The 27,463-nt window shown below is 37.3% G+C and overlaps 4 protein-coding genes and 2 pseudogenes across 6 annotated transcripts; 2 read left to right on the top strand and 4 right to left on the bottom strand.

Moving 5' to 3' along the window:
* Positions 1-27: 27 nt before the first annotated feature.
* On the bottom strand, positions 28-2,519 carry LOC110762970 (DUF538 family protein, putative (Protein of unknown function, DUF538)). Of its 3 annotated transcripts, XR_015836788.1 has the most exons (3): positions 1,906-2,519; positions 1,337-1,417; positions 792-1,100 (listed from the first exon to the last, which is right to left on the bottom strand). XR_015836788.1 is itself a non-coding variant. In XM_021965701.2 (2 exons), exon 1 carries the CDS (start codon positions 2,420-2,422, stop codon positions 1,907-1,909), a length of 516 nt encoding a protein of 171 aa, XP_021821393.1. In that variant the 5' UTR covers positions 2,423-2,514; the 3' UTR covers positions 28-346; position 1,906. The 3 variants fall into 3 exon arrangements, 2 of the variants coding, with proteins under 2 accessions (XP_021821393.1, XP_088111782.1); XM_021965701.2 differs by lacking the exons at positions 792-1,100; positions 1,337-1,417 and adding an exon at positions 28-346 and having other exon boundaries at positions 1,906-2,514; XM_088255656.1 differs by having other exon boundaries at positions 792-1,417.
* Positions 2,520-3,363: 844 nt separating this feature from the next.
* LOC110762992 (receptor-like protein 2 pseudogene) lies at positions 3,364-6,108 on the top strand (annotated as a pseudogene).
* A 1,339-nt stretch (positions 6,109-7,447) lies between these two features.
* On the top strand, positions 7,448-10,416 carry LOC110762991 (receptor-like protein 2 pseudogene; annotated as a pseudogene).
* A 2,525-nt stretch (positions 10,417-12,941) lies between these two features.
* LOC110763010 (transmembrane protein, putative (Protein of unknown function, DUF538)) lies at positions 12,942-15,920 on the bottom strand. The gene is made up of 2 exons (XM_021965742.2): positions 15,316-15,920; positions 12,942-13,278 (listed from the first exon to the last, which is right to left on the bottom strand). Exons 1-2 carry the CDS (start codon positions 15,808-15,810, stop codon positions 13,234-13,236), a joined length of 540 nt encoding a protein of 179 aa, XP_021821434.1. The 5' UTR covers positions 15,811-15,920; the 3' UTR covers positions 12,942-13,233.
* Positions 15,921-16,415: 495 nt separating this feature from the next.
* On the bottom strand, positions 16,416-17,546 carry LOC148294169 (uncharacterized). Its single transcript, XM_088254745.1, has 2 exons — positions 17,538-17,546; positions 16,416-17,387 (listed from the first exon to the last, which is right to left on the bottom strand). Exons 1-2 carry the CDS (start codon positions 17,544-17,546, stop codon positions 16,416-16,418), a joined length of 981 nt encoding a protein of 326 aa, XP_088110871.1.
* A 7,810-nt stretch (positions 17,547-25,356) lies between these two features.
* Positions 25,357-26,528, bottom strand: LOC110762962 (Bifunctional inhibitor/lipid-transfer protein/seed storage 2S albumin superfamily protein). The gene is made up of 3 exons (XM_021965693.2): positions 26,031-26,528; positions 25,827-25,922; positions 25,357-25,673 (listed from the first exon to the last, which is right to left on the bottom strand). Exons 1-3 carry the CDS (start codon positions 26,368-26,370, stop codon positions 25,552-25,554), a joined length of 558 nt encoding a protein of 185 aa, XP_021821385.2. The 5' UTR covers positions 26,371-26,528; the 3' UTR covers positions 25,357-25,551.
* Between the last annotated feature and the right edge of the window lie 935 nt (positions 26,529-27,463).

The following is a 27,463-nucleotide window of genomic DNA, read 5'->3' as shown; positions in this document are numbered from 1 at the left end:
GTAAAGAAGAAAATAAGAAAGAAGAAATTAAAAGATCCACAAAATAATTTATTGACAAGCATGAAATTTACATTATATATTTACTCATTACTCACAAGGTTTACATCGGTGCCTGTAGTTGTGACACAGAGATAACACCACTCTCTCTCTCTCTCTCTCTCTCTCTCTCTCTGTTTTTACTACTGACAAGAATTCATATGCACATTTATTTGCTTATATTGGCTACTTGTATGGACGCAACTTGAAAAAGCAACAATAAGAAGCATAAAATGACTGCAAGAGGAGAACGAAAGATCTGCCGACTGTATTCTTCTTCCATGCAGTGAGTTCCTTGTGCGTTTTGCTCCTGCAAGAGTACAAATGCAGCCGTTAGTCCTCCAAAGATTAGCCTAAAATTCAACTTAGCAAGTAACACGTGGATCAGGTCAATGGAACAACTTTAATGAAGCAAGTCCAGTATGCAGTAGGGCCTTCAATAGACTAGTTTGAATTCAATCTAATTAGGCCTCAACACAAATGAAGGGGATTAAGAACCGAAAGCATTTAACTTCTGAATAGGAACATATCCTCTCTCTTTCAGTTGTCTTTGTATAAAGTTTTCTTTCAAACAGAAAACATATAGCTAGGAAGCTGCACAATGTTCATAGAGGAAAGGTTCTGAGTTTCATAATGCAAATTTTGTTTGGTTTTCATTCAAAACCTTGAAGGCCTTTTTATCTACATGTGGATATGTTTCTTTTTAAGGAATATGCGAATTGCGCATGCTGCTACAAATTATAACTCAGCATCAATCAATGGTGAAAAAAAAAACATTTTGAATACTATCTGCTTAAATTTGCTTGTGATGTTGACTGAGGCTAACTTGAAGGGGTTACAAGATTTTCAGCACTAAAGCTCCACCATATCTTCACTAAAACTGAGAAATGAAATTGCAATACCCTCTGTAGTGATAAACAGATTTTGGGCAACATTCGTACAAGGAGCAAAACAACACCTCAGAAGTGAACCACCTCAAAAAGAACTTTTCATCTGTAATTTGAAGTTCCTGTACCAGGCAAAGGCCCAACATAGGGTTGATATCTTCATTCTTTCGACTTGACCTGAACTGTCAAAATTTGAGCACAACATATAGGAGAAATGGCCCTAAGAATTAGAGCATAGATAGTAGTGAGACAGAGAAAGAGGATTGGAGCAAGAGTTGGGATTCAGAGCTCAAGTGCATTCATATGGCCTCCGCCAAAAATTGTGCAAACACACAAGCCTGCATCTTGGAACCTTATGGACGCAAGGAATGTGAGATTCCAAACTCTGGAAATTCAGCTTAGGAGTAACTCACCTCACCTACGTACTTTTGGCAGATATCATCACCTTATATAAAGCCTTGATCTTTCTGGAGCTTGACTATTATTATCATAACCTAAAGGAAATGGAAACTAAAGACATAAGATATCTCATATCAAACTGACTACAAGAAGGGCAAATGATCCTTTTGTTGGTCTAATTAGCCTAACGTATAATCAACAACCATAACCATAATCTTTATTTTCCTTTAGTTTGATGCGATTATTGTCATCAATGGCCTAAAAGGAATGAAGACCGACTGAATCCCTCTTGAAAGTCTACTGCAATATTGGTACCCAGAAAACCAAAAATCTTCAAAGTCCTTAATTAAATCAACGACATGTAAATATCAACAGCATCTCAAACTTCTCCTCTACAATTCATCTTACGAGGATCAAACAACCACACAAAAAAAAAAAGTCACAACTCGAAGATAAATAAAAGGTTTACTGTGAGTGATGAAGAGAAACCAGAAACAAAAAATTCAACCTTTCCCATTTGATTCATACAAAAACAATGAAGGCAATGTTTTTCTTTTTGTTTCTTTTAAGGAAAGAAAATTACCTCAGATTGAGTCCACATAAGTTCCTTGGCAGGCCTTGCTTTTACATACAGGAATATCCTCAAACTGTTTAGCAGGCAGTTTCTCAGACAAAGCTCCAACATAAAACTCAACGGAGTCAGATCCTTGATCAACCTGAATCCCAGTCACAGAGACCCAAATGAAAAGCTTCTTCGCTTGAATCCCAGACACATCAGACACTGACCCGTAACTCAGTTTCCCTTTAATATTCTTGTTGTAGTAAACCAACTGATCAAAGTGCACGTAACATGGGCTTTCAAGATAGATCTCAAAGCTGCCATCTTCAGAGAGAGTGTAGGAATTTACGTTGTCTGGTAACAGACCCTTTGGGAGGCCGTACTTAGGGAGGAGGTCATGAACATCTGTGATTGATTGGGCTATGGTGGATGGACGGTTAGGATCGGATTTGAGGTCCCTGAGAGATAGACCGAAGCGGGTTTCTGAGAAAAAGGTTAGAATTAGAAGGTAGAAAGAGATCTGAGCGATGGAAGATGCCATTGATGCAGAGCTCTATGGAAGAGAAACAGAGGTGAGAGCTTGACTTTGGGAAGAACAGAGAAGGGAGAGAGACGCAATTTAGAAGAAACTTGAAGGGTAAAATGGGAAGATAAATTTGTTCTATTATTGGACCTTTTGGCAGTTGGTAGGTATTTCTTTGTTGGAGGGAAAATTCCAAGCGCCTTCGTTAGTAACTTCACCCCAACAACAATGGTTCTTGTGGATCCAACGGCTCCAAATTCCAACCAACATCTATACAACACATAGAAAGACTCCAAAAAATAGGAGAGCCTACAGGAGGATCCGGGCAAACATTTGAAAGGTAGAACATAAAAGAATAGAGCCAATGTAGTTGATGTATTTTCTATAGTTCGGCAACCTAAGATGTTTATATTTCGACCATGAATTTTCTGTTATTTGCCATTTGATTAGAATTTTATATATATATATTTATAAGATCTGATTATTAATGTTGCAGAATTGCAAAATCAAAACTTTTGCATACACTATTGTTGCTGTTTAGTAGTATAAATGTATAAAACATACAAAATACCAAACTGGAAGAATAAAGAGCAGTTCCTTTTGGCCAATACAGAGCAGCAGTTCCAAAAATATAAGAACTGCAAAGACTTGACTGACTCCTATAATAAAATAAACCACACAATATAGTTGTTGTTTCTTCTTAGCTCTCTTCAAATTCTCATGATGAATGTACAGTCTCTGAACATGAGATCTTGAAAATGCAATTCTACACTAAGACATATTAAATACTGCTCTTATGTTTGCAAAGCAAAGTGTATTTCAGCAAATACAGTTGCTGAAATTTTCGTTTTGCCAAGAATAAATTTACTTGAAGAAATTAAAAGAAATATGCAGGGGCTGATTCAATACAGTGCAGTACTTGTCTATGTTAGCCATTGACGGATGGACTCACTGTGAGACACACATCAATCAATGGCTAGCATTCTCCGAAGAAAATCGAAGGCATATATATATACAAGGCTGATTGATCTATACAGTGAAGTCCTTGTCTGCAATCCTAATTAATTATTTCTTTGAGTCTTTGAGTCTTTGTTTATTTGCTCTACCATTTGGAGTCAAAGACTCAAACATTAAAGAACTAAAGAAGACTTTGAAGTTTTCGCAGGCAAAATCATAATTTAAAGTACTACAGAAAAACCATCCAAGAACTTGTATGGCCAACATGTCTAGTCGCGTGTGTGACTAAGGAATCTTGAAATGTGTTGTTTTGCAGTTTTATGTCAACACCTTAAGTGACTTGTGGAAATATAGCCCTTTATTCATATAAAGGAGCCATGAATTTTCCGTGAAAATGAAATAATATATCTCTCTTGGTCATCTTCTTCTTCTTTTTTTCCATCCTCTCTTGGTCGTCTTGGCTTTGCTCCTATGTTCTGACTTTTTAGTGTGCTCCATTGTTTATAAAAACTTGTGAGCAATCTACCTCTAACATAAACAAGACACATCCACGAAGAAACATGTTATTGCAGCTTGGTCATCTAATGCTTCAGGGCTTCCTTCTCATCCTCTTATTCTCTTCCATCATATATACCAACATTATTCATGCATGCGACCAAAAGGAACACAGCTCTCTCTGGTTCTTCAGCCTCGGTCTGTCTTCTCCTCTTTTAAATTGGACTTCCCTTAATTGTTGCCATTGGGAGGGCATCACTTGCAATCAAAATGGTTGGGTCACCAGTTTGCACTTACCCTCAAAAGGGCTCCAAGGAGATAATTTTTCCTCGTCACTAGGAAAACTGACACATCTCGGCTATCTGAATCTCTCCCGCAACTCACTTTACAGTTCACTACATCAATCTCAATTTTTCTTGTCCTTGAATAGTCTTGAGATCCTTGATTTGAGTTATAACCTTCTTTCAGGAGAGCTACCAGTTTCCCTACCATCCAGAAATATGATCCGGGTGGTTGATTTGTCCAGCAACCACTTCCAAGGTTCAGTACCATCTTCATTCTTTGAACAAGCTGGGACATTGACTAGTTTCAGTGTCAGAAACAATACCTTCTCAGGTTCTATCCCATCCTCTATTTGTCTTCATTCATCTCCCTTCATTAGGCTATTGGATTTTTCTTTCAATAAATTCAGTGGCAATATATCTTCTGGACTAGGGAACTGTCTCAAATTGCAGGTTTTTCGTGCTGGTTACAATAACCTCTTGGGATTACTTCCAGAAGATATGTATGATGCTACCACACTGGAAAAAATTGCATTGCCTGTTAATTCACTTTATGGAGTCATTAGTGATAGAATCGTAAACCTCACCAATCTCACAGTCCTCGATCTCAGCTCTAACGGTTTGAGTAACATGCTCCCTATTGATATTGGCAAGCTCTCGAACCTGAAATTCATGCTTCTTCATACCAACAAACTACAAGGTTTGCTGCCCCTGTCGTTGATGAATTGTACTAATCTTATAGAGTTGAATCTGAGATTCAACAACTTTAAAGGAGATATCTCTGCACTTAATTTCTCCAAATTTAGTCAGCTTACTAAACTTGATCTAATGAGTAATAACTTCACTGGCATCTTGCCCATAAGTCTTTACTCATGCAAGTTCCTCAAAGCAATTCGACTGAGCTATAACCGTCTAGAGGGACAAATACAACCTGAAATTATTTCATTGAAATCCCTGTCCTTTCTCTCGATGGCTCATAACAGACTAACCAATGTCACAGGGGCAATGAAGATATTGATGCATTGCAAAAGTCTCGTATTCCTGTCATTTGCATACAGTTTTCTGCGTGAGGAAATGCCATCTGATGATGGCATGGTTGAATTTTTCGGTTTCCAACATCTTCGAGTTTTGGATTTGAGTTATTGTGAGCTCACTGGTCCAATACCTGTATGGTTATCTAAGCTTAAGAAGCTACAGATGTTGAATCTGACTCATAATAGGATCACAGGGTCAGTTCCTAGTTGGTTGGCCACTCTTCCAAGCCTCTTTTACATAAACTTGTCAGTCAACCTACTTACAGGTGAATTTCCAAAGGAACTTTGCAGCCTTCCCATGTTGGTGTCCGGACAACCTGCAGGTCAAGTAGATCATGAGTATCTTGAATTGCCTATATTTGCACAATCCCAGCTTCGTGCAGAAAGTTTAGAGTATAATTCTTTGTCTTATACCCAATCGTTACAGTACAACTATGCGTCTTACTTTCCACCATCCATATACCTACACAATAATAGCATCAACGGAAACATACCGAAAGAGATAGGCCAATTGAAGCTTCTCCATGTGTTGGATCTTGGTGTCAACAACTTCTCCAGCAGCCTTCCAGACCAAATATCTAACCTCAAAAAGTTGGAGACGTTAGATGTCTCCATGAATCATTTGTATGGAAACATCCCAGTGTCATTGACGAGCCTCAATTTCTTGAAAGATTTTAACTGCTCATACAATAATCTGGAAGGACCAATACCAAGAAGCACTCAGCTCCAAAGCTTCAATGCCTCTGCATTTGAGGGGAATCCGAAACTTTGCGGTTCCCCACTTCCAAATGAGTGCAGGCCAATTAATGGTGTTGGCACAGATAATAAGAACAATCAAGATGAGCATAATGGGCATAATATTCCATGGTTTCATATTTTCGTTGTGTCTAGGTTCATTGTAGGATTTTGGGGATGTGTTTGGTACTTTAATGCTTAAGGAGACGTAGAGATATGCATCTTTCCAGTTTCTTTTTTCCTTATGTAAGGCACTGGTTGATCTCGTAATGGCATCTTCTTTTTCATTTGAGACTATTCTTTAAGTTGAATGAAACTAACTAAAGTACAGATTGAGATCAAAATGGGAAATGATTTCGTTATTTTTTCGCTTAACTTTTATTTTTGAAAGGAATCAAGTTACTCAGAAGTTGCTCATAATTTCATAAAGGAAAGTACTTCACACGTCCCGGATTTAGATTGAAATGGGAGTGAGCTCAACATCAATAGACTGTGGTATACACAGAGAGTCATCTTTCAAAGCAAGGGAAGCTCCAATTGGAAGATGTACAAAATACTGATATGAACTGCCAAGAAATTATGTACACACACACACACACACACACACACACATATATATATATATATATATATGTTATACTATGAGAAGTTGAGTACACTGCCATTGCTTGGTGATGGTGATAAAATCTGTTTGCTTAAGTTTAACAATCTTCATATCTGAGGTGACAAGCACTTTCTTTATACACTAATTGTTAGGAAACTATAAGATGGTATGCAGGGGCTTATTCAATTTCAATACATTGCAGTCCTTGTCTGTATAACTGTATCACCCATTAATTAATGTGGGATTCACTGTGAAGCTACATCAACTAAACATAGAAAGTCGAGGCTGATTAGGTATATTATATATAATATAAGTCCTTGTCTGTAAATCTTTATTATTTCCTACATTCTTTGACTCTTTGTTTCTCTATAAGCCTGAGTTATCTATGTGTTAATGGATCATTGTAAAACCTTCTAATCTATCAAACCAGAAAACGTACCAACTCTAGCATTCTCAAACAAAACAAAGAACAAAAAAAAGAAGGTATGCAGGGGCTGCAGATTCAATACAGTGCAGTACTTGTCTATGTGAGCCATTGGTTGATGGACTTACTGTGGGACTCACATCAATTGACGGCTAGCATTCTCCAAAGAAGAAAGAAGGCATACCAGGCTGAGTCTATACAGTGAAGTCATTGTCTCTGCAATCCTTCTAATTAAACATTTCCTCCAGTCCTTGACTCTTTTTTTATTTTCTCTGTTCCATTTCAACTCAAAGACTCAAACATTAAGGAAAGAAAGAAGACTCTGAAGTTTTTGCAGCCAAAATCATAATTTATATGCACCAGAGGAAAACCATCCAAGAATTTCTACGGTCAACAAGCCTAGTTGTATCTGGGGATTAGATAAGCTTGGAATTACACATAAATAAGTAGCTTGCGAAGAACATGCTTTATTTTTAAGATTTTATGTCAAAGTCTCGAGTAGCTTGTGGAAATAGAATATCTTATCTTTATTTATGTAAACCAGCCATGAATTTTCCAGGACAATGATATATTGTCCCTTCCTTATTCTTATTCTTATTCTTGGCTTTACTTCTAAGTTCGAACTCTTTGATTTGCTCCATATTTATAAGAACCTGTGAGCAACATAATTAAACAGCACATCAACAAAGAAACATGCTAGTACAGGTTGATCACCTAATGCCTCATGGCTTCCTATTCATCTTCCTATTCTCTTCCATTATATCTACCAATATCATTCATGCATGCAACCAAACCGACCGCAGCTCTCTCCTGTCCTTCATCCTCAGTCTGTCTTCTCCTCCTTTAAATTGGACTTCCCTTGATTGTTGCCATTGGGAGGGCATTAGTTGTAATCACGATGGTTGGGTTACCGATGTGGACTTACCCTCCAAAGGACTCAAAGGAGGTAACTTTCCCTTGTCACTTGGAAATCTCACACATCTCAGGTACCTGAATCTATCCCACAACTCACTTTACGGTTCACTAGATCAATCCACATTCTTCTCGTCCTTGAATAATCTTGAGATCCTTGATTTGAGCTATAACCTTCTTTCCGGAGAGCTACCAGATTCTCTACCATCCAGAAATATGATCCGGATGGTTGATTTGTCCAGTAATCACTTCTATGGTGTAATTCCATCTTCGTTTTTCCAAGAAGCTAGGAATTTGACTAGTTTCAGCGTCAGCAACAACACTTTCTCAGGTTCTATCCCATCCACCATTTGTCTTCATTCTTCTCCCTTGATTAAGCTATTGGATTTTTCACTCAATAAATTCAGTGGCAATATATCTCCTGGACTAGGGCAGTGTCTCCAACTGCAGGTTTTTCATGCTGGTTACAATAACCTCTCAGGATTACTTCCAGAAGATATATATAATGCTACCACACTTGAACAAATTGCATTACCTGCTAATTCACTTTATGGAGCCATGAGTGATAGAATTGTGAACCTCACCATTCTCACTATCCTTGATCTTAACTCTAACGGTTTTAGTGGCATGCTTCCTGCTAATATTGGGAAGCTCTCCAATTTGAAACTCATGCTCCTTTATGCCAACAAACTAGAAGGTTTGCTGCCGTCATCATTGATGAATTGTACAAAACTTATAGAGTTGAGTCTGCGATTCAACAACTTTGAAGGAGACATCTCTGCTATTAATTTCTCCAGGTTTAGTCAACTTAGTAAACTTGATCTAATGAATAACAACTTCACTGGTATGTTGCCAACAAGCCTTTACTCATGCAAGTCACTTAAAGCAATTCGACTGAGCATTAACCATCTCAAGGGACAAATACAACCTGAGATCCTTTCACTAAAATATCTGTCCTTCCTCTCGCTTGGTTTTAACTCACTGACCAATGTAACAGGAGCAATGAAAATACTGATGCGATGTGAAAGTCTCGTATTCCTGTCATTGACATCTAGTTTTGTAGGTGAGGATATGCCCTCTGACGAGGGCATAGTTGAATTTGATGGATTCCAAAAGCTTCGACTTTTGGATTTAAGTCATTGTGAGTTCTCTGGACAAATACCGGTATGGTTATCTAAACTAAAGAAGCTAGAGTTCTTGAATCTGTTTCATAACAGAATCACAGGGTCAATTCCTAGTTGGTTGGGAACTCTTCCAAGGCTCTTCTATTTAGACTTGTCATTCAACCAAATTTCAGGTGAATTTCCAAAGGAACTTTGCAGACTTCCAATGTTGGCATCGGAACAAACTGCAGCTCAACTAGATCGGGGATATCTTGAATTGCCTATGTTCGCCTCAATACCCCTGATTCTAGCCAAAGATACAAATTACAACTTTTTGTCGTATGCACATGCTTTACAGTACAACTATTTGTCTCACCTTGCACCGTCCATATTCCTATACAACAATAGCATCAGTGGCAGCATACCTACTGAGATAGGCCGATTGCAGCTTCTCCATGTGTTGTATCTTGGTGTCAACAACTTCTCTGGCAGCATTCCGGACCAAATATCCAACCTAAAAAACTTGGAGATATTGGACGTTTCCGTGAATCATTTTTCTGGAAAACTCCCAGCGTCATTGGCAAGCCTCAATTTCTTGAAATCTTTTAATGTCTCATACAATAATCTGGAAGGACCAATACCAAGAAGCACTCAGCTCCAGAGCTTCAACGCCTCTGTATTTGAGGGAAATCCTAAACTTTGTGGTGCCCCACTTCCAAATGAGTGCAGAACAATTAATGGCGTTGGCGGAGATAATAAGAACCATCAAGATGAGGATCAGAATGGGCATCAAATTCCATGGTTTTATATTTCTGTGTTGCTTGGGTTCATTATAGGATTCTGGGGAGTGTTTGGTCCTTTAATGGTTAAGAAGACGTGGCGATATGCATGTTTTCAAGCCCTAGGCAAAGTGCAAGACAGGCTCATCACCGTGTGGATGACCAGGATGCAGAGAAGACTTAGAAACTAAATTCTACTTTTTTATCTTTTACTTTCCTGTTCCTGTTCCTGTTGCTTTTTTCTTTTTCTTTTTTGTTAATATAGCAATTATATATAGTATAAGTTATGGCTCATCATGTATATTATCTAGTATAAGTCCCTGTCTGTAATCCTTATTATTTCCTACACTCTTTGACTCTTTGTTTCTCTATAAGCCTGAGTTATCCATGCCACTCCATATTTAAGAAAACATCAGTAACTGTTAAATTTGGTTTAGAGGGGACTGGTGTTAATGGATCATTATATAACCTTCTAATGAATCAAACCACAAACCTTCTTATTTATAATACATAGCGAAGCCTCTCATAATCATATGATAGTAAAGCCTTTCCCTTAACACCAAAATGGCAAGGTAACGATAGGTTTTTGAATTAATAGAAGACAATGCTCAATACCTTGTTCTTATCTCCCCCAAGGTTCTGCACGTCGACAATTCTGTTCCCAAGATAGTAACAGATTGAGCAACCCACCTATGTTGCAGAAACTCCAACCTATTAAGATGAACGTGAATATCTTTAATATCCTTGATTGGCAAATAGAAGCAATTTTACATGAACATACAAACAATAGATACTCTTCTTATATGTTTACAAATCTAAGTGTGTTTCAGCAACAAATTTCCTTAGATTAAATTTACTTGAATAGATTAAAAGAAAAACAATAAACTAAGGAGAAAATAGTTTTAATTGTCAAGGTCGACCATCTCCAGCATTCTCCAATGCAACAAGAAGGTATGCAGGGGCTGCAAATTCAATACAGTGCAGAACTTGTCTATGTCAGCCATTGGTTGATTGATGGGCTTGCTGTGGGACTCACATCAATCAGCAGCTACCATTCTCGGAAGAAAAAAGAAGGAATACCAGGCTGATTCTGTACAGTGAAGTCCTAGTCACTGCAATCCTAATTAAATATTTCTTAGAGTCTTCGACTCTTTGTTTGTTTTCTCTGTACCGTTTCAACTCAACTCAAAAAAGAAGGAATAATTAACGAAGACTTTGAAGTTTTTGTTGCCAAAATCATAATGTATATATAAGAGGAAAATCATCCAAGATTTCTATGGCCAACATGTCTAGTGGTATCTGAGGATTAGAGAAGCTTGCAATATGTAGCTTGCGAAGAACATGCTTTATTTAATTAAGATTTATGTCAGCATCTCCAATGGCTTGTGGAAGTAGAGCATCTTTATTTATGTGAACCGGCCATGAATTTTCAAGGACAATTCTATCTTCCTTATTCTTCTTGGCTTTGCTTGTTCTAACTCTTTGATTTGCTCCATATTTTATAAGAACCTGTGCGCGCAACGTAACTAAACAGCACATCAACAAAGAAACATGCTAGTGCAGGTTGATCACCTAACTCTTTGGATTTAAGTGGTTGTGTGTGAGCTCACTGATCAAATCTGGAAGGGCCAATACCAAAAAGCACTCAGCTCCAACGCTTCAATGCCTCTGTATTTGAGGGGAAGCTTAAACTTTTCGGTGCCCCACTTTCAAATGAGTGCAGACCAAGTAATGGTGTCGATAGAGATAATAAGAACACTCAAGATGAGGAGAACGGGCAAAAAATTCCATGGTTTCATTTTTTTGTTGTGTTTGGGTTCATTGTAGGATTTTGGGGAGTTTCTGGTCCTTTAATGCTTAGGGAGCTGCAGAGATAAGCATCTTTCAAGTTTCTTTTTTCCTCATGTAAGTGTCGTTCGGAGAATGTTTTCTTAGAATATTTTAAGAGAATAAAAACAAGAAAAGGAATTTGCTTTTTTAATGCGTCTGGTTGATTAATTAGAAAACATCTTCACAAAATAAAAACAATGAAAACGTGTCTGGTAGTACAATTTGAAAATAATAACATGTGAGTTATTTTCAAGTGTATTTTTGCTAATTTCAGTTTTTTTTAAAAATATTTATAAAAAAAATCGGCTATTTTTTAAAGACAAAAATTTATTAACAATAAAAAAAGTATAATTAACAAATAAAAAATTATAATATTTTTTTAAAGACTTATATCTTGTACTTTATACTTGTAATGTTTCTCTTCTTTGTTTTGTTACTGTTGTAAGGCACTAAATTATGTCTTCGTTTTCTTTAAGACTATTCTTTCAGTTAAAAGAAAGTAATAAAATCCACAAGCATTTCAGAATATAGCAGTCTTCAAAATATATATTATATGTATAAATTCACAGACATATATTGCAGATAAAAAGTAGTCTACTTCATATGATATTTGTGAAGTTACTCACCATTCAATGTTCTGCTCATCACAGTAGTTATAGAATGCAATGCAGACTATCTAAGCACTAAATGCTCTGTTATTTGATTGTCCTGCTCCTCCCAATTGAATCTTCTGTTATTTCAACAAGTAAATGTCCTCTTATATTTCCAATTCCTAAGCAAATGATTGGTGTTGATGCAGATAACAGGAGTAGCCAAGATGTTGACAATGGGAGTCAAATTCCATGGTTTTATACTTCGGTTGGACTTGGATTTCAATACAGGAATTTGGGGAGTTTGCAGTCCTTTAGTGCTTCTGAAGCAACATGTTTATCTAGCTTTTGATTGTCAAAAAGTGCTTCTAACCCAGCTGAAATTGTAACAAAAACGTTCACTTTAATGTCAAATTCTTGTTTCCACTTTCTTTATCCGAAAACAAAATAAAGGAGATAAGAATTGACATAAGAGTGGAAGTAGGGAGAAAATCAGTTCCATTCCCCACAGAAGGTAACCTCGACTTCTTACAATCAAAGAGAGGTACCGTATCATCTTCCCCCTCCAGATTCAAAACATCATATTTCATGCACCTCTGGTACTATTTATTGAATAATCTTCAGCTAACAACTTAATTCATCTTTTTAACCTTTCCAGATTAATCTTTTAGTTAATGAAACTAACATAAAGACATACTTATACATTCTTTTCACAAAGATGTCAGAGCAAGGAGATCTTTTGCGTCCAATTTCCATACTCTTCCACAACACTTCCAAGATATAAGCAACACGATGGACGAAATCACCTTTTACCATTCATTGGTGTCAATGGGTACAATACAAGTTTTAACATCAAACGTAATATACAAGATTAACTCCTTTACACAGCAGATACAGACTACACAGTTACAGTAACACAGGTAAATTCCCTTATGGAATACAACCACCGAACATGTCCAGTAAGTACATAACAAACTCGATTCCACTAAAACCAAACTCAATGGGTTGTGAGCCTGAACGTGTGAACTAACTCGGAGAGCCTTTGCTCTGCCACTACAACGTACAACAAAACCACTTGGTGGTACCTACTCAGTAATTAGCATCTCAATATCTTCCACTGGAGATGGAAGCTGCAAATCACCACAGGACAAGAAGAAGTTATATACATATCAGTAGTGAGAAGTTCACAAGTACATATTCCAATTTTGAAGGGGGTACACAAATGATATGGAAAATAGATTTGAACTCTAAATCTCACTTAATGCAGATATTCGGTCAATCTATCAGCTAAATCCAAATAAGAAACTATCCAAATAAGTAATCTTAGTGAGATGTACACTTAGAAAACAAGAATGTTCAGCATCTCTTGATATCACCTCTGAAAAGATCAGGAAGGCAAGTTTATCAATTGATGCAGGAACTTTGAAGACGGTAAGCAATGGGAGTGGCACCTATAAATAAATAAAATAAGAGACAGCAGGCTTACAATATAGACCACTAGATGCAGCTATAACCAAAGCGAGAGAAACTAAAACTGAAAGTAAAAGACTTAGATTATTGACCCAACGTAATATGGGAACAAGGAATACCCGGGAAAGAAAAACAAGGCCTTGTAGATAATAGAAAGAGTGGAACATGAATGATATGGCTGACCCATGTATTTAAGAGAGCCCAGGATGACGATGATGAGTATCAGTATTGGTGATTGTGCTACCTAGAGTAGGTGAAATGCTCAACATCTCAGAGACAAGCAACTACACCACTCCATATTTAAGAAACTTCAATAACCATCAAATTTTATGTTGGAGTAAGAAGGTACTAATGCATCTTTACATTCTTTCTAATTTATCAGACACAAACCACCTTTAACATCAGCTCCTCATAATCATATTTTGCATTTTTTCCACAGATCAAGCAAAAGCTTGGTCACTTGTAATCATGTGATTGTAAGGCCTTTTCCTGCTTTTGAAGGCAATAAAAGACCACACTCAACACCTGGTTCTTATCTATTCCAAGCTTTCCAACAGAGCAAAATGACTTAAAGATTAACTATGCCCTATGGAAGGATTAATTCTCGCCTGATTGAAGAGTTCTGTTAAACCTACTTGTTTCATTGTCAGAGTTTCTTTTTTAGTGTACCTTCTTTGTTCCTAACTTTCTAAATTAACAATACTAAGTCAAGGAAACAACAATTTTATCCCTAAAAGACACAACACCCATGCTTAGACTTACTCCAAAAACTCAAGATTTCTCAAATTCTGGAAAGATAAATAACATTGCATGAATCTTACACACACCCTTATTTACCCCGTGGGGCAATTTCAAATGTTGCAATTTGTAATGAAGATTATAGATTAACATTTAAGGTGTACCGCACACAAAAGTTAGAATCAGAGATTGGTAAGCATGAAAAGCAATAATCAACTTCCCAAGTCCCCATTCCCAAGCACAGAATGAAACCATTTTATAGTACCATAAGAACCATAATCCACAACAATGACCTTATAGCATATTACCAGGCAAATTAGCAGAGTGCACAAAATGCACGTTGGTATAAAGAATTTATAATGATCATGCATTTGCACCGAACAGGAGTTTAATGAACTTAGGAGGGGCTTTCTACTAAACATTTCCTAAAATTGGGTGTCCTGGTTCAAGTTCACGATACTCACACACTCGATTTTCATTCAATTTCAAGTACACTTAAAAGCATGCTGTCACATTCCAAGTTTTCAACCATTCTATGAAACCCTCCATAACTTCATTCCACAAAAAACAATTCCTAGTCCATTCGAATTCAACGCATGAACGTCATACAAAACAGGATTGAGCAAATTACTATCACAATATTCGATGAGTAAACTCCATTGTCAATTATCGGGGGGAAAAAAGATTATCCAGGAATTGAAATAAACCTCTGATAAATATCAAGAGCTGTACGCATGAACATACATACACATAAACAAAGGGGGAATCCTTACAAAGAAAACTGATCCTTTTTAATAAAGAAGACCAGTCCAAGAATTAAAATATACTTCGATATATATTATTTAGCTCCAGCACTATAAACACACACCCATACTGAAAAGCGCACAAAATGAATTCAATAAAAACAGAACGCAAAGATCCAAACATAATCAGAACAAAAGAACCCGATAAATAAGTACCTGAATACCCCGTTTCAACGACCCGAGACAAGAACTCGATAACCCATTGCGGCAAGAATGGACATTTTCGAACTGATCCACATCGAGCTTCTTGTTAATAATGCCCACAGTGAAGTAAATGCTATCAGAAGGCGGCAAATCGACTCTGATTTCGTCCACATCGAACCAAAACAAGAACCTTTGGACCTGAATGCCTTTCAACTCTGTGATCGCGCCATAGGTGAGCTTGCCAGTTATGGTCTTCTCGTAGTAGACCAAGTACTCGAACTGCACGTAGCAAGGCTTCCCCAAAACGACGACGAATCGGCCATCGTCGGACAACGTGTAGTTCGAAACCGACGCGGGTAGAAGCCCACTTGGGAGCCCATATTTGGGTAAAATCTCGAACACTGTTGCAGGGCTCTCAGAGAGCGAAAGAGAAGGTCTGGGGTTGATGGAGATGAAGAAGAGGAGAATTGGGATCAGACCCAGATGGGCTTTCGGTTTCAATGCCATGTCCGGGTCGGGTTTAGAGAGAGAGCGTGTGAGTTTGACCTTTGAACGGAAAAAGTTGGGTGCTTTGGATTTGGTATATCTTTGCAGACTGGATTTTCTGGGAAGGCCAGGTTTTGGGTATATATATAGAGGACGTAAGGGCTTAGAGAATTATACACCGTTGGATTCCGGAGACTTGGGCGGTTGGATTTATTTGGGGTCTATATGGTATTAATTGAAAGTCCATCCAGGTGGGTAGGTACAGAAAATGTGTCAACACCAATAATTTTTTTAGAAAATTCTCGGGATAAAAGCCAAAAAACAAAAAAGAGGATAAAATGACTTGTATCAAATATGACCAAAAAAAAAAACGGTTAAATTTATCCTTATCCAATGAATTCTCAAGTGACCAATAAAAACAGTTTTCATGTCTATCCCACAAAAAAAAAAAAAACCGAAAAATTCATGCGTCATAACCCAAAAAAGGAAAAAAAAATTAAAATAGAAAGGTACACCAAAGCATTGTTTACATTTCATCAACCATAACTTTACCTAGTTTTAGGAGTTTTTTTTTTTTTTTTTTTTTTTTTTTTTTTTGAAAGGGAACGATATATTGAGAAAAGAAATTAAAGCAAGTTACAATCTTTGGAGAGAACGTCCTGGATCAAAACAGGAGGGTCCTCAAGCCAAGAGACAAAGTCATTAACAGACAAAGAAAATCTAGCGAGGCGGTGAGCAGCCCCATTACAGAGACGCGAGACATGGGAGAGCGTTGTCTCGGGGAGATGACTCAAAAGAGTCCTAGCATCTTCAAAGAGATGGCAGAGAGAAGAGGAATCAGGATTCCTCGATAAAATAGCTTGCACAGTATTAAGAGAGTCGGACTCTAGGGCAAGCGGAGAGAGACCAAGGGAAGAACCCAGGCGAAAGCCCTCACACACAGCCAGCAGCTCAATGTGGTCAGCCTGAAAAACAGAAGTGAAACGTTTGATGCAGGCAGAAATGAAGTTACCCAGAGAATCACGAATCACCACACCAACGCCACCCAAGCCGAGAGCACAGTTCAGAGCCCCGTCAACATTGATCTTGAAACACCCAACTGGAGGAGGCTGCCACTTGGGGGGCTCGATAGTTCTATGAATGTGAGGAACAGAGTTTGCCATGGTGTAGTCCGAAAGCCAAGACGCAGCAAGAATAGCCACATTATCGGGAGAAGTCCGAGATCCCTCCCACAAATGAGAGTTACGCTCCTTCCAGATTGCCCAGAGGATCATCAAAACTAAGCAAAAGTACAGAACATGAGAAATAGTTTCTACAGAGGTGCCGCAAGCAAGACAATGGGGATCCACTTTAACCCCTCGCTTAGATAAGTTTGAGCGAGTAGGCAAGATATCGGAGATAGCACGCCAAACGCAATGCTTAATTTTCCCAGGACAATTAGCATTCCACACAGCAGCCCGGAGACGAGTGTAGTCATTGCCCACAGTAGAAGAGGAAGATGCAGACAAACAAGTTTGTTGAATAGATGGTAAAGCCACATGATACGCACTTTTGACAGTGAAAATACCTTTAGGATCGTAATGCCAAATCAGACGAAGCTGCTAACTTGTGTTTTTTTGAGTCAGAAAAGTTGCAAACTGTTGTAAAGTGAGAGATGAAGCCCACATGAGTAAAAGAGGGATGTTTTAGTCAAAAGGTGAAATAATGATGTTGGATAGGAGAATGATGATGTCTCCCTCGTGACTCACAGGAGCCATTTGCCTTGTCTATAATTAGGCATCATTTTCTACTGGTAAATATACACAAACGAAGAAGACAGAGAGAAAGAATCAATGAAAATATCAGAGCATTTCTATTACAGCTCAATTTCTCTAATTTCTCTCCACAATTTCTTTAGTTTTATAACACGTCAGCATGAATTCGCTTTCAAATATACCAGCTGAATTCTCTGATGAAACCAGACCTTATTCCTTTTTCTTCTTCCTCATTATCATCATCAAAAACTGATATCTGCCTCTAAACCCAAATCTCTCGCTCTCTCTCCCCAAAAATATACACAACCACTCTCGGATGATAAACCCCAAGAGGACGACAAGTCCAATGTCGCCCAGCCCACTGAATTTGACGACCGTCAAGGACCCACGAGAGAGAGGAATAGGACGAAGGAGCTCAACGAAAGGCTCTTTGCTCTTAGAGCAGTGGCCCCAGAATAAGCAAGATGGAAAAGGCTTCTATAACCAAAGACGCCATTGACTACATCCAGGGACTTCGTGAACAAGAAAGAAAGCAGAGGAAGAAGAAGAAGCAAATCTTCAAACCTTCCAAGGAGAACAGCAAACCCACCGAAAGAATAATCAATAAGCTCTCTGCCCCATATATTCTCTATTATTTTATTATTATCCTATAATCATATTGATCATAAAGCAAGTAAAGGTGTGCAGGAGAAGCTTGTGCAGGTTCATGTTCATCTACTTTATTTATGAAATTAGGGGAATGCTAGCAACCTTCTCTCTAACCTTCTCCTTTGGACCTTCTCCCCTCTTTGCTTGACATGTGTCATTCTCTCTACACTTAAAACAATGCCATTAATATATTATAGGATTATTCTCAGCAATGGTCCCTCAACTATACCACAAGTTACACTTTGGTCACTCAACTCAAATATTAGTTGCAGAGGTCACTCAATTAGGTGTTTTGTTGCACCGTTAGTCCTACCGTCAAGTCTCTCTAACGGTAGGGACTAATGGTGCAACACAACACCTAATTGCGTGACCAAAATGTAACTCCGAGTATAGTTGAGGGATCATTGCTACAAATAATCTTAACTGAAAAGTCACATTTGCCCATCAATAATTTAAGAGATGCTTGCCACGTCATCATTTTAAACAGAAAAAGTAACAGACTTGACGGTAGGACTAACGGTGCAACAAAACACTTAATTGAGTGACCTCTGCAACTAATATTTGAGTTCAATGACCAAAGTGTAACTTGGGGTATAGTTGAGGGGCCATTGCTGCGAATAACCCTATATTATACAAGCTAACTTTTGCTTTCCAAGTTTACCCTTATTACATGTATTCAATTTATCCAAAAAAAATTCACAACTTTCTTACCATCTTATTAATCTTTTTTTAACGTAAATTATTTTTTTAAAGAAAATATGTGCTTTTTTTCTTAAAAGAGGAAATGTCCCTTTTTTTAATTTTATTTATAAAACACAAAGGGTTTAGATTTTTTTTAAAAAAAGTCTAAACTTGACGTTAAAAAAAAAGGGGACATTTCCTCTTTTTTTTTTTTTTTTAAAAAAAACAGATATTTTCTTTATAAAAAAAAAATAATAAGATGGTAAGAAAGTTGAGAATTTTTTTTGGATAAATTGAATACATGTAATAAGGGTAAACTTGGAAAGCAAAAGTTAGCTTGTATAATATATTAATGGCATTGTTTTAAGTGTAGAGAGAATGGCACATGTCAAGCAAAGAGGGGAGAAGGTCCAAAGGAGAAGGTTAGAGAGAAGGTTGCTAGCATTTCTCATGAAATTATCAATTAAGGGAGCAGACAAACGGAAGGCAGACTAGCACTAAAGCTTGTCTCTACTTTTCTAGTTACATATATTAATATAATAATATATATAATACTATGGATGGTTTTCACCTCCTATATTTTTAGTGGTGGTTTTTATCCCCACATTTACTATGGACGGTTTTCACCTCCTATATTTTTAGTGGTGGTCTTATCCCCACATTTATTTTATTTACTGTATGGTGTAAGTTTATTACCCATACAATAATATTTATTTAAAAGTGTGGTGCGGATTTATCATCCACACAACTGCCTTTACTTCATTTAAAAGTATGGAGTAGAATTAGTGCCCATACAAGCACATTTATTTTATCGCACATTTACTTTATTATTTAAAGTATGGTGCGGGATTAACGTCCATATATGAGGCAATTTAATTTATGAATTTACTTTATCGCACATTTACATTTGTTTAAAGTATGGTGCGGGTTTATCGTCCATACCAGCAATTTATTTACAAGCAATTTATTTTATGAATTAATTATGCAGTATGATGAGTTTTTACAGTTTATAGATCAGGACCAGAAGTTCCTTGATCCCCATCATACAACTACATCAGGACGATGATAATGATATGAGAGCTTGCAGTCTCTCCGGTACTATATTTGTAAACAAGATATCGGACTAGCAGATCATTGATCTTTGACATGTAAATAAGGACCTGGAGTCCCTTGATAATGTAACAATACCGTATTGGTTAATAGTGCCATACACATAAATAGTAATTGTTTTGGCAAATGTACTGTACACTTGAATAAGACACGAATTCATGACTTGATGAATAGTACTGTATACATGAATAGTGACATATACATTAATATTAACCATTTTGGGTAAAATGTCACTATATACAAAAGGGAACCTGCAGTTCCTTAAACTCATGGATGATCAATTAAATGAGATGTCAAAAGTTCCTCAAAACATGGACAATTATGTAAGGACCTAAAGTTCCGAAATATGTACATGAAATTATAAAAATGTCCACACCATGAGAATATGTGATTTTGGCATGCAGTTCAAAATCTGACAATATTGAGAACCTGAAGTTCCAACAATTAAATGGACAACCCTTGAGGTATTATTGCAAAATGTGGAACACCACATATCTCTTTGGCATAAGAAAATAATTTGATAAAGTTTGATTTTGTTACAATCGACACCTCAAGAAAGAAATATATTTTGTGAATTTCGGTTGTTAAGAATACACCGTGAAATGGATAATATCTGGATAAACCTCAAAGGATGAATTAAGGCTCTCCACATATTTTGTAATATTATATGATCTGGGTCGGAAGCCCATGGATCCAAATATATAAGAGATCCCAAACCTGAAGTTTTGGGTATATAGTAGTTAATGCTCTTCACTACTATATTGCAATATTATCATGGCTTTTACTCAATTCATATTTCATGCCCATTTGAAAAGGGCAAATAAATTCTGAGGTCGTGTTTTAGCCCGGGCCAGAAGTTCCAGACTCACATGCATTGAAATATGTAACTTGAGAGATTTGTTGTGGTTATTTGAACCTATAAGGCAAAAGGTTCCAAACCGTCATTTTGAAAAAACGTAAAAACCATAGGTGCAAGTTTAAAAATTTGCCCAATTATTATAACAGAAAAGGAGCATACAACATATAGATTTTCTTCACCTGCAAGAAAGGAGCAGGTTCTGTAAAATCTATAAAATTCCATTATGTTCTGGAATAGATTTTCTTCACCTGCAAGAAAGGAGCAGGCTCTGTAAAATCTATAAAATTCCATTATGTTATGGAAGCCTCTGCAGGAAGAGGACGACGCCTCTTAAGCTTAGCCATGAGTCTTTCATGGTCTTCCAGAATCTTTTCATTGGAAATCTGCAGCATGTCAAGCCTTGTCTGCGTATCAGCGGAGTATGAACTCACTAGTTTCAACAAGGCATTATTCTCTTCTTTAAGTTTCTCAACCTCCTGTTGAGACTCATGAAGTTTTCTCTGAAGAGACGAATTTTCAGTGTTCAGCTCCTGAATCTCGTTTGCTCTAACACGCAAACGATTAGCCAAGTTAGAAACAGAAGCAGCACTCTGAATGCTAAAAGCCAGTGAGTCATCAATGGCCACTTCTTCATACCTCCATGTTAACAACATGTCATCCATAGGAATAAGGAAATTCCTAGCTACTGTGACAGCAGTCAAATCATTCATCATCACAGAATCATTAACCGTGAGATGACGGTTTTGGGATACAAAGGATGGCCGCCAAACTTTGGCGTCACTGGTTGTTTTGGGATCAACATTTAAATCGAAATGTTTTGGGCGAGAAGAAGAGGAAGCCATTTTAAGAAGGTTTTGGGGAAAGCCTTAGAAAAACTGAACTTTCAAAGAATGAAAGGGAATTGAATTGAAACTCAGTTACTCTAATCAGATCTTGCAAAGGCAATATCTATAGGTGGAAATGTGGCACCGTTTCCAGGATCCCAATATTTCCCCGGATCCCTATATTCTTTTTTTTTTCTTTCCCAGGTTCCAAAACTTCACGCGGCCTCCATTAATGTCTGTCGGCACTTTCGGCGTTTTCCAGGATTATTTTCGTCAAAACCGATCTTACTTTGCGGATTTCACGGAGTTACTTTTTCAAAGAACCCCGAGAACTTCACAAATTTCTGTGGTTAATTTGAAATTCACCAGATTTACTTATTCCCCTTATTTGTGTATAAATATGTTACTAACGAAATTTTCTTTGCAGAATACACTCAGTTTCCTCCAATTTTCTCCATATCTAATGGTGCAATATCCACTTGCTTTTCATATCAGTGAGCACTCGATATGCTTGAGAAGCGAGACTATCTCTGATCATCCATTCAAGAAGCGAGACTATCCCTGATCACGTTTTCGCTACATCAGGGAGCTGCAAGAATGACCACATGCTCTGATCTCCTGGAGTTCTTCTAGGCTAGGAGAAATGAGAGTTTGTTGTCTGTTCCCACCAGCTTCCTTCCTTGATTGCTTACCTTACCTTGCAATCAATATCACAATTTTTGTATCTTTTCTTTCTTTTTATATCTCTCGATTCATAAGGAATTTTATTTCCTTAGAATGAACATCCGAAGAAAGAATCCATGTAGTGATCCTAACACTAAGGGTTATATTTTTGACAGAGACAGAAGGATTGTATTTTTGCTCTTGCAGGATATAACTAGATCATCAAGCGTCACATTATATTTGCAGAGCCGATACGAGCTTAAATGATACTTGAGAAAAGTTTCTCCCACCTAAGGATGTAAGCAATATTTGTATTATTTCATGCTTGTACTCTTGTTTTGATATTTTGTACTACATCCTTAAAGGTAACCAAATGAGGAGATAAGGTCGTTCCGGAAGAACACCATGCAAAGGACCATTCAAGAAGAATGGCTTGTATCATTCTAATATGTATCCATGAATTATTAATGCAAATTTCACAGATTGCAAGTTGGATACATTGACAATACACTGCATAGATTAAAGTCCCATAAGGGCAGAACATGGGTATAGCAGTGATCAATATGATGCACGCCTGTTGCGTAGCAAATGATATGGATTGAAGTCCCGGAAGGACAATCCTTTGACATGTCAATATTAATACGGTGCACGCCTAATGCGTAGCAAATTATATGATTTAAAGTCCCAGAAGGACAATTGATTGACATGTATGTATTAATCTGTGGCATGCCTGCAGTATGACAGATATATGGGTTCTAAATGCTCCAACTCCCTAAATGGAGATTATCCACGCCCTCCTGTAAAGTAACGATCCATTGGAGGTTATAATCCACATTCTCACATAATAAAAGCCCCCTGAAGTGGCTTGGGTACCCAAAAGCAAAGAAATGCTTATAATTGATGCATGCGCATGCACATGAGAATGGTGGGATCATGAATTGATGAATGACAGTTTTTGGTTTTGGAGTAGCTACTCAAATCATCAATGGGCTGTGTTGATTGGAACCATGTTCTATTAATAAATGTCGACAATATCATTGGCCAAAATGGAAAGAGACAATTCCATTACATATGAGAATGAACGTGAAAGAACAAACCCATAGTACGAACCCCAAAAGATGTTAATACTGATAGTTATACTTGGGTGTTTGGAATAAAAGGGAATATACCCTTTTTGTGTGACACAATGTTTCTGGCAGAAACTAGAAATGTTGGGTTTCTCCATATTTACAGAGGCAATTGTGCCTTTCTATTGCACATTTACGGAGACCAACATATTATCTTTAAGGGTTATTAAATGCACGGAGCATATCATCAGAAGCGATTCCCTAAAGATGTACAAATAGAACAAATAGCTGGATATAAAGCTATATAATGTGTCATAAAGTTTAATCCCTTAAATCCCTGAAGGATTAAAATTGTCATAAGCAAGTCTTTGAAGGACATGTGCCTGAAGCACAAAATCTGTACTCAATACTAATATATACAAATTGCCTCAATTAGTACACTAATTATAATATGGTTGCAACACATTACAACTCCCGAAGAGTTGATAATTGATTAAAACTCCTGAAGAGTTAATACTTAGTTAAAACTCCTGAAGAGTTCAGGAAATATTTGTCTTGGCCTGAAGATTGAGCATTATGCCAACGAGATTCTTGCTTATACTAAGAAAGTATTGAAGCATTTTTATGTGGGTAATCCGTTAGGCACTTAAATAATTTTTCGGAAGAATATTGGACTGGATATTATATTTTCCAGATAGAGCTCAGCTCCATCACCACCACTTTGGGATGATATGAGGCATATTTGATGCTATCTCCGCGTAAAATCATATACGGGCATATTCTTTTCAAGTGAACTTATAAGTAGCCCAAATTTTGTTGGATACGCGGACTCTGGAAATATCTATGGTTGCTTTCTGGAAAAGATTAGTCATAAAGATTTCAGGGGGAGATATTCTTCAGGGGGAGCATCCAACAATATTACAAGATTGACTCACAGAAGCAGCGTCAACTATGATATTCAAAGTATGATCAACAGTATGGCTTGAAGATATTTTTCCAAGCATCAGGGGGAGCGTGCTGTCAATAAAGACCTTCACACACTGTACTCTTTTTTCTTCGTCCAGGTTTTTATCCCACTGGGTTTTTCCTGGCAAGGTTTTAACGAGGCAGTGTCGCACGCGTGTCAATATACACAGAATTTTATGTTACACATGGTTATGTACTCTTTTCCCTTCGACCAGTTTTTTGTCCCACTGGGTTTTTATTGGCAAGGTTTTAACGAGGCATATTCCATACATGTGGTCTCCAAGGGGGAGTGTTGTAAAGTGAGAGATGAAGCCCACATGAGTAAAAGAGGGATGTTTTAGTCAAAAGATGAAATAATGATGTTGGATAGGAGAATGATGATGTCTCCCTCGTGACTCACAGGAGCCATTTGCCTTGTCTATAATTAGGCATCATTTTCTACTGGTAAATATACACAAACGAAGAAGACAGAGAGAAAGAATCAATGAAAATATCAGAGCATTTCTATTACAGCTCAATTTATCTAATTTCTCTCCACAATTTCTTTAGTTTTATAACACTAACTTGTGCTTGAGCTACACATGAGCTTTCTTTGCAAAGGTGGGCCTAAAAACTTTTGAGTCCGTGTGGCATTTTTGTTGTTGTTGGATGAGTCCATGTGTTGATTTGGATATGAACCGATCCAAATACGGAGTTAGGAAGTTTAGGCGAGTCAAAGAAAGATAGCGACACCTACACGCTAGCTCTGAGTCTGAAGTGGTACTTTGGTTTGGAATACAACAATTTAAACGATTCTTGTGGGGAAAGCATTCTTCGTCGTGGAGGATTAGGAGCTTTGGAATGGGTATATTATTCCAGAATTATGACAACATTCTTTACAGCAACTTCAAACTGTTTACATTGTATGTCAACAGAACGATCATACAAAATTGATGGGGTTCCAAATTTCATTTCCTTCACAATTGTTAGGCAATAAAAAAGAAAGAAGATGTAAGTTGCTAGAAATTTGTGTACATTTTTCATTACAACAGGACATAAAAAAAGGTTGAATCAGCTTGTACACACTCGTTTGAAATGATTCCAATTGATTCATACATCCAATATAATTGTAGAAATAGCACACACACACTCAGAGGTCAAATAGGGACAATTCATCTTACTTATATCAATCAAGCCTAAAACACAAGGTGTTAAGTATAAAACCACATTAAGGCTAAGCTCCCAAAAAGCATCTCCACTCCCAGCAATCTCTTTTCCAGGCTCACACCATCACTCTTTGGTTGAGCAACTGTACCATTGCTTGTAGAATTCCCTATTAACAGAAACCAAGCAGAATAAATACAACAGCTAAATGATGAAGAACTATTAAATTCTAAAAACTAAATCACCATTCACAAAAATTATACTTCAAGTTCAAAATTGGAAGCTTTAGATTATGCAGCTGGAAGAAGAAAATTTGATATACCACTGGCTATAGGGGCAGTGCTGCTAGCTGCAGTCTTGTTTGCATATTCCCTGAACATCTTAGCGTCCGGAGAGTTTGATGGCAAATTCAAGAGATCTGAATCCATCACCAACATCCAAAATGATCAAACTATTGTTCATAGTTAATCTAAGTATGTAAAACTTTAATATACAGAAATTTCTTAATTTATGTTTAGGGGCTTACCAACACATCTAGATATGTTAACAGGGACATGACAAGAAGTAGGAAGTTGTAATGCAAGAGTAGCATTGATCTTGAGGCCAAGATTCGGATCGTCGCGGTCCTTAATTAGGACACAGAGGCATTTCTTGCTCTTCTGCTCCACTCCTTTAATCCCAGTGCAACAGTCTAGTGTGGGAGCTTTGGCATCACCACCTACATAAGGAAGGCATGGGGCAAGCCCTACTAGTTGGTCTGCACATTCCGCCCTATCTTGGTCTATGTTTGAGCTGCCAAAATCAAGTAGCAACATCAACACCAAGATGCTTGAGAGCGCCACACTCAGCTTCTTTGAGTTGCTCATTGTAATGCAGAAACAGATTACAGAAAAAAGAATGGCCTGTCTTGGAACAGATGCTTTCTGGTATTTATGTGTTTTCTTGGCTACCCTTTGGGCTTTAACGCATTTTGTGGAGAGATTTGGAAAGTGTTTGGGTAGTGGAGTAGCAATAATTGTGCAAGCTATTTGTAAAGTCCCGCTGGGGGAGGCTTCACATGTGAAGGACATTTTTTGTCCTCAAATGGCTAATGTCCTCTCACAGAGAGCACAAAATATCACATCCCTAAAACAAGAGAAAATAATAGACTCATCTCCAGTAGCGACCCTACCATTCGCGCAACTCCAATCCAAATGAACTAAACTTTTGTCCTAGCAATGTGACAAGGACCCTCCCCCCTAACAAGACAAGAAAAAAGAAAGAGTTTCAAAGTAACAAAACACTGGTGTGGTAGAAATCGTTGGAAGAATGTAACTCTTCATCGTATGTACGTACATAATAGGTGAATTACAGTGATTGTAATTTTTACTTAGAAGTATATGGTAGTGTCATATGGTTTTCTTTTTCCCTTATTTGTGCTCTATACATTTTAGCCAGATCTAGGACTACACAGGACGGTTAGGATCATTTCAGTTAGCTGAAAGATGAGTTGTTTAAGTGGATAAACAAAAGGGTACTTCATTGTCCTGTGCTGTATGTTCTTGTTGCAGCATCAATCTCTCAAATTCAGAAGCAGAAAACAAAAATGACAGACATTTAAGATATGCCTCGATTTTATTTCATTCAAGAACCATTATTTTCAACTAGTTTTTGGCAACTCGTGATAATCTGGATTAAATTTTTGTGTGAACCCGTGACCATTTCATTCATCCGTGATCAGATATTACTTAATTAAGGTTATGCAGACCCCAAAAGAAAAAGAAATCTTTCAGTCATATAATAATGTTAACATAAGTACAAGAAAAATAGGAAATAGAAGACAGAACTTACTTTATACCCCCACCAATATCCTTTTGGAGGCAGGCAGACAAATTTCCCTTTCACATTGATTCTAGCTTTGTGAACAAGAAAGTCACAAAGAGTCTTTGGACTTGTTCTGCTTTTCATAAATAAATTAGG

The sequence above is a fragment of the Prunus avium genome, chromosome 6 (assembly GCF_965620075.1).
Source record: "Prunus avium chromosome 6, drPruAviu1.hap1.1, whole genome shotgun sequence".
Taxonomy (NCBI): domain Eukaryota; kingdom Viridiplantae; phylum Streptophyta; class Magnoliopsida; order Rosales; family Rosaceae; genus Prunus; species Prunus avium.
The sequence above is the reverse complement of the archived record's forward strand: the minus strand, read 5'-3'. Positions and strand labels throughout refer to the sequence as shown.

Excerpts from the sequence above, each read along its gene's own strand:
- LOC110763010 (XM_021965742.2), bottom strand. The coding sequence starts at position 15,810 with ATGGCATTGAAACCGAAAGCCCATCTGGGTCTGATCCCAATTCTCCTC. Across the intron at positions 13,279-15,315 it reads CGTTGAAACGGGGTATTCAG|CTTCCATCTCCAGTGGAAGA; the intron begins GTACTTATTTAT and ends GGTGATTTGCAG.
- LOC110762962 (XM_021965693.2), bottom strand. The coding sequence starts at position 26,370 with ATGAGCAACTCAAAGAAGCTGAGTGTGGCGCTCTCAAGCATCTTGGTG. Across the intron at positions 25,923-26,030 it reads TAACATATCTAGATGTGTTG|ATCTCTTGAATTTGCCATCA; the intron begins GTAAGCCCCTAA and ends TGATGGATTCAG. Across the intron at positions 25,674-25,826 it reads CACTGCCCCTATAGCCAGTG|GGAATTCTACAAGCAATGGT; the intron begins GTATATCAAATT and ends TTCTGTTAATAG.
- LOC110762970 (XM_088255656.1), bottom strand. The coding sequence starts at position 2,422 with ATGGCATCTTCCATCGCTCAGATCTCTTTCTACCTTCTAATTCTAACC.